At 35.5% G+C, this 6933-nt stretch overlaps 1 protein-coding gene across 1 annotated transcript; it reads right to left on the minus strand.

Annotated features, from left to right (window-relative positions):
* Positions 1–171: 171 nt before the first annotated feature.
* On the minus strand, positions 172–4586 carry LOC144639590 (Golgi-specific brefeldin A-resistance guanine nucleotide exchange factor 1-like; the record flags this gene model as incomplete). Its single annotated transcript, XM_078498875.1, has 7 exons — positions 4439–4586; positions 3512–3596; positions 3046–3181; positions 2610–2708; positions 1729–1821; positions 661–762; positions 172–341 (listed from the first exon to the last, which is right to left on the minus strand). Coding segments are annotated over exons 1-7 (833 nt in total), but the record flags the coding sequence as incomplete, so codon positions are not given.
* Positions 4587–6933: the final 2347 nt, after the last annotated feature.

Genomic DNA, 6933 nt, shown 5'->3' on the forward strand with positions numbered 1-6933 from the left:
AAAACGACAGGCGTACATCCAAATAACTTAATTTTTTACGTGATGTTAGTTTGCTTCATCTGATTGTAAGATAAGAATTGAAATTCAGATCTTTAAAATGAGGATTTGCCAAAACTGACATTGATACCACTGATCTAAATAAGGCAGATCTCCAAAATAAACATCTTGTACCTGTCTTCTTCTTCTGAAGTTTTGTCAGGGATATTTTCATCAATTGCTTTTTCTACTGTGTTTAACAGCTGAGAATGACAGTGTTCCTCAATACTCTGAACCACAGCAAGAAGTGCATCAAGAGCAAGGATGTGAACACTATAAAGACTTCCAGCCGCAGGGAAGGCATTCTAAGAAAGGAACAAAAACAATCAAAGTAATATAATTACAGTTGGGTTTTTTATTTCCCTTCAATTATCCGTAAAAGTGAAATTTATGGTAAGGTTATAGTTTCATCCATCCTGTGGAAAATTAACCTTTAGTAGTTTATATACAAAATATTAATACAAAATAAAGTCAACCAGACAGTTTTAATCAGCAAGTATAGATTGTGTTTACCCGATATAAACAAAATTAATTGTCACTAAAATGTAGTTGCTCTACATCTAAATTTAAAACGTTGTCAAGGACAACATTTTATGTTCCTTACAAAAGAACATCATCACACACCTTGGAAAGAAGACTGCAGAGTTCCTCAAATACATTGGTGCTATAAACATCACAGTCATAGTTCAAGTACAGTTCCATCACTAAATTTGGGACTCTGAATAGCTGGCAAAAAGATAATACAGTCTAAATTTAGTGATAAAAATCAACAATCCCTTGAACAGGCAAGTCTTGAGTTCTTAGCAAGTGCAAACTGTAGACACATTTGGTAAATTTCACAAGTTGTCTCACCCTAAGTTTAAGTACTTCAAATGTATTTTTTTCCCTGCAAATTCAAATTCACTGATGGAAGCCTTCTGATTAACAGAGGTACAGTGACACAAGGTGGCAGATCGATAAAGTGAGTTATTTCTTCTCATTTTGAAAGGTGCTTTTCAGAGAGGAGGACTGATTTCAAATCAAATCAGCTGGCAATACAGTGTACAAAACATTAATGTTGGGGATTGATTAAGTTTTCTTTTTGATTAATAATATAATTATAATAGTTTATAATATTAAAATAATGTAATAATGCATCTTTTAAAAAAGTAACATTTAAAAGAAAGTAGGCTTGGTGGCTTATTCCAAACACAAAGTTTCACAACCTCAAAATGATGGTTTGCTGATTTATTAGTGTCTGACTGCATAACAAAAAGTGCCTATTCTAACTGCATCATCTTGAGAAGGAGGGGGATTTATTTAAAAAAAAAAAAATAAAAAATAAAGTTCTAGATGAAAGGATGGGCTAACATGTCACAACAGATGACAGAGATTCTGAGATGTTTTGACGGCAGCAATTGTTAGTGAACAAGTTAAGGGAGGAGTCTGTTGAAGGGAAACCTCTTGCACTGAGACACCTTATATGACACCTTCTGTAATAAGATGCCTGCAACATGTGAGCAAGCACCTCACACACCAGACACCACATGAGACACTTGATGTGACACTGAAAACAGACACCTCCAATAATAGGTTATGTACAAGGACACCTTCTGCAATGGACCCCTCAGTTAAACACAAATGACATAAGTTACATATGCACTGTGATCAGAAACAAATACGGTAAACTGCAAAGAAGTGATTTCAGGTTACCTGATTGATAGCATCCAGGATAAGTTCTCTTTTCTCATAATGCACACTTTGTAGATCTAATGCTAAGATATCCACCAGCTTCTTAAAGAACATCTAAAAGTAGAATAAACAATTCAAATGAAACTAATTGGTTTTAGCATATACTAAAACCATTTGGCTACTCAAACTCCAGATATCTTTTGTTATTCACCTCCAAGCAACTTGCGTGTGAAAATTGTAAACCTTGTCAGGAATAAATAAATTAAAAATCCTCCTGTTTTAATATATACTAAAACAACTATTCACCTCAGTGTTGTTGCCAGTGCAGGACATTTACCTAACAGTTTTGCTCTTCAGTAAATCTTTACTATTACCACCTCGACTTCAGTGAATAGTTGTTAATTATTACTGGCTGAGCTTCCAGTATGTGAGAGTTTAAGACACTAATAATGCAGCATAACAACATCAAGCTTAGATCATTTACCTTCATACTTTTACATGTAGGTTATAATTATTTAGTTTTTATTTCGGGATGAAATCAGCCATAGTTATATAAAAACAGCTGTAAGATACAATATTTATGGACAACAACAGGCCCATTCCTATTCCACTTTAATTAGTATACATTTGCCCCCCCCCCCCCCCCGCAACTCCAGAGAGAGTTTACACCTTGATCATTGCTTGTTATTGCTACATCACATTGCAGGCCACTAAATTATTACAAAATGGTTTAGTTATTCTTTCATGTTACTTTAAAACATTGACATCACCAAAATCATTTCGAAATTAAGCACTTTAAGACCTACCCAATTTCAGTTTAACATCACAACAATAATTACATGCACACAGACTAAATAATTGCAGAGTCCTTGCTGAGGAGGATTATATTTATTGCTACAAACCTCCATTTGGAATTTCAGGTGAGTACGAAGGCCTTCAAACAACAGAAAGCACACTCTCAGAGCCATGGTAAACAAACCAAGAAAGTCACACTGAATAAGCTGGACAAAAAACACACAAAAAAGTATAATCCAGTGAAAATATATTGAAAAAATAATTTATTTATCTAACAATTTAGTGTACATCTAACACAACGTGTATAAAATATGATAAAGATCAGTCATGCCCTAGGTGTTGATATACACTGCCTCTAGCTTACACTCACAAAGATTGATATTCCCAGATGATGGACCAGTCAGATTGCTTGAAATGTTGTAATGACACACCATGACAATTATTTCCTAGATAATGACTTTTTTATTGTTCTTGCATATCGGCTTGACGAAGTATTGGAATGGGCCAAGATGAGGTAAAAGCATTATTGTTTAGTCTACCTACCCAGAAGAGATTCTTGCACAATTCATCATTAACAAAGTTCATGAGTGATGAAAAAGTTCCAATGTGGTGGGAACCAGACTCAAGGGCAACAGTTAATAGAGACAGTCCCATGTGAATCATGGCTTCTGAATTATGCCTGATAACAAAAATAACATCCCACTTTATCAATTTATGTACAATTGTGACAAACATTCTTTGTAAGCATCAGAAGCCAAACTGTGGCACAATGTTTTAGAAAGGACAAGATGACTGGCATAAAAGTCATTTTAATTATACTATGTTATCAGTAGCTACTAAACAGACAATTTCTAATAAATCAGCTTTTATTTTCTATACAAACACATTAATACTGATCTGGAATTGTAACCGTACTAGTGATAAAAAAAAAAACAGGTAATGCCAAGATCCATGGAACATATCCCACCCATTAATTAATCACTGGAGCTTATGCTATAAATTAACCCACCTGTCATGAGGGTTGATGAGTGAAATAAGAAATCTGAATAACTCTCGGATACAAGGTAATCCATAAGGAACCAAGGGACCAGCACCTACCATGAAATACATGGGAAAAGATAGGATTAAATTGCAATACTGTGTCCATCCGGGAAATTCCATTATAATTATTTAGTTTAGTAATATTAATTTAAGTCAATTATTGCTACTTTTGGTGGCTACGGCGACTGCTACGCAGGCTATCAAGCCTGTGTCATTTATGAACACCAGAGAAATAGCCTTTTTTTCGCAAATTACCTAAACAATTTACCATATCAGTGGTCGTTTCAAATATAGTTCTATCAAAAACCATTCAATATCTGTTCTTTTGAACAAACATGAGTATTTCGCGCGTTGGCACTTACCGATACGTACAACTAGTAATTATCTAGTTTAGTAATATTAATTTATGTCAATTATTGCTACTTTTGGTGGCTCAAGGCCTAGGAAGGTGCTTATTACATGTATGCACAGGGTTCTTATTACTTAATACATAAATGTATCACAATGTGACAAAGCAACAACACAAACAGGTACTTTATTTACTCAAAAACTGTAGCAATAGGGGTTTGCATAATCATAACTTACACCAATTCTTTGTTCAATAAGTTCACTATTATTTTACCTTCAGGTGAGAAAGCATGTCACATAAATCACTCGTTTTATCATTCTTTTCTGTATCAATGTCATGAATGACACTTGCAGGTAGGTCTTATCGAAATAGGGGGACTTACTTTTAAAACAACAGATAAAGGGGAGCACTTATTAGAAAGGGGGTGCTAATTGAAAGGAGAGTGTTAAATCAATTAATTACAGTATGATTTTAATGACAAGAAATTTTTAACCATTCAGTTATGTCCAATTTAACGGTTATCTGATGGTGTTGTTCATCATGTACCTTCTTTGACAGGTTCTTGAGGTGTGAATCGCACTCCACGAGGGTTAACATAGTCATCTTGTTGCAAGCTTGACTCTGTTTGGCTTCCTTCGGTTACTTCAGACAAGTCTTCTGATTCAACAGTTTCTAATGAGGCAGTGCTTCCCATTATTTCTTCACTATCATCATCCTCTGTCATAAGAGTACTGGCAATACTGTCTTGGGTATCCTAATTACAGTAAATAATTAATTAATATTAGTGAAGTTCATCAAGATCTTTGAAAGTACAAAAAGGCATTAGAAACATTTTTGGTTTATTGCTTTAAACGTAAGCGGGTTGGTCTTGTAGCATAATAATTATTTGCAAAACATGCCAAAATTCAACAACTTTGACATTATAAGGACCAATAAAGCCAGCTTAGCAAGACTGTGCGAAAAAAAACAATATTTGCAAACAAGGAATGCAGGGTTACCCTTACCAGTTCTACAGAGGGTGTATCACATATACCCTCCCTTTCATCTTCAGACACGATCATTCCTTCCACACTCAAGTTATCTCCCTCAACCTCACTGGTCATCAGCTGTGATGCTACTGATGGCTCTTCCTCAGTAGGTGGCTCAGTGGTGTTGGCACACTCTTCAGCAGGCTCCCCATCAGCAATGGACCCTTCTGGTAACATTTCTTGTCTTTCAGTAGCCTCCTCAAAGAGTTCATCATGTTCTGCAACATTAGTATCTTCTTCCGGGACATCAACTTACTTTAAAGGCTCCTGAGTTTTGTTGACCTCTGGCAGTGGTTCAGAAGACGTTGTTGTTGTTGCCGCAGGTACTGTTGTTGATGTTGTTGTAAGAGGTACCTCCTCCTGGTGGGCTCTCCTGGGTCTCGGTGACATGTGCTTTTTTCGTTTTCCAGTAGCAATGGCTCCTGCTCTTTTGAAAACCTAGAGACAAACAAACAAAATCTACTTAACCCATTGACACCTACATCTTTTCCAAAAAATCACACTTTTTGTGCATTTTTGACATTTTTTTGGTCTGTTGTAAGCTAAAAAAGCTTTAACCTATTCAAAACGCCACTTGCAACATGAAGGCATGCCTTTCTTTTCACTAGCATTTAATTTTTATGACATGTTTGCTCAGGCACAAGCAAATTTAACCTCCATGGTGTGGAGGTTTGACAGGCTAGGAGCCATAATTTCATTTAACCATCATGACAATCCACTCAGCACTAAAAAATTAACAAATTAACTGTCTGTGTAACTTATACACAAACATGAAAATTCCATGATGTACATGTACAAGTATATATAAGTTAGGGTACAGAATTAATGTACTGGAATTGTGTTTATTTTTGTTCATAATTTACTGCATACCGTTAACCTCATCTCAAACTTGCCTATGTATTGGTTTCTACAGTAAGTTCAACTGTTTCTGCATGTACATGTAATTTTATTGACCTACAGTCATCTGTAAGTAAATTTGGATGATTTCAACTGCACTCCACCTCTCAAAGTGACCTTGAACTTACCTTTCTTATATTGGGCACTATCCCTGACTTCAACTCTTCTTTAAATTGAGGAAGTCTAAATTAAACAAGTACTGTTAGTATCTAGTAAGTACTGTAGATAAAACCCCTTTATGGTGGCCACCTTAAATGGTCACAGACAACTCCTAGCTGTCCTCTGATGTCATCTGTCATTTTTACCGCCACTATAATCCACATAGTTTAACCTTGTTTTTGACAAGGTGATGACAGATAAGAGTCTGAAATAGAAGGTGCACAATGACTGATAAAACATTCAAACACATGATCGTTTTGAATTCAAAAAGCCCGTTGTTTGTACCATGCCTTACGCCTTTTTCTCAGGAGCCCTCATTATGCACAGCAGGGAACCCACTTTTAATTTATTCACATTATTTTGTACATGCAGGTTTAATGCAATCAGAAGTCACCTGAAAAATGTCTTGCTTCTGATTGGACTGCACAAAAGAATGTGAATTAATAAAAAGTGGTCACACTTTTGGGCTTATTGTTGTAAACAACCACTTGTCATTTCCCAAAGGTGGCTTATAGGGGTTTGACTGTACTTTAATTGAAGAAACAGTCTTAAGGTCATTGCCCTGTATTGCATAATTTGTGCGCTCATAAACAAAATGGCGGCTTTTTTCTATGTGGCTTAGTCCATGAGAAAAATAAATTGTCTCTCACTCGTAAATGAGTATAGTGACCTATCAATTTTTTCTCAGATTTTGGGTATAGCCATCAAGTTCTTTCTGTAAAATTAATCAAAAACAGGTCAATTCCTATGTTTGAAAAGTACATTATCACTGGAAATGTGTACTTTGCCAGTACTCGCAAGGAAATTATTAAGGAATTATGTAGTTTATACAAGGTCTTCCTGCTCCTAAACAAAAATGGAGACTGCACTCTTTTATTTCAAAATTTGAGTCCCCTTGAGGTAATCAACAAGTTGGCAAAGTTTGGTTGAAAAACTATGTTCAGTTCTATTTCGGTG

This window comes from Oculina patagonica, unplaced genomic scaffold, assembly GCF_052425735.1.
Source record: "Oculina patagonica isolate OP01 unplaced genomic scaffold, crgOcupat unplaced1093, whole genome shotgun sequence".
Taxonomy (NCBI): Eukaryota; Metazoa; Cnidaria; class Anthozoa; order Scleractinia; family Oculinidae; genus Oculina; species Oculina patagonica.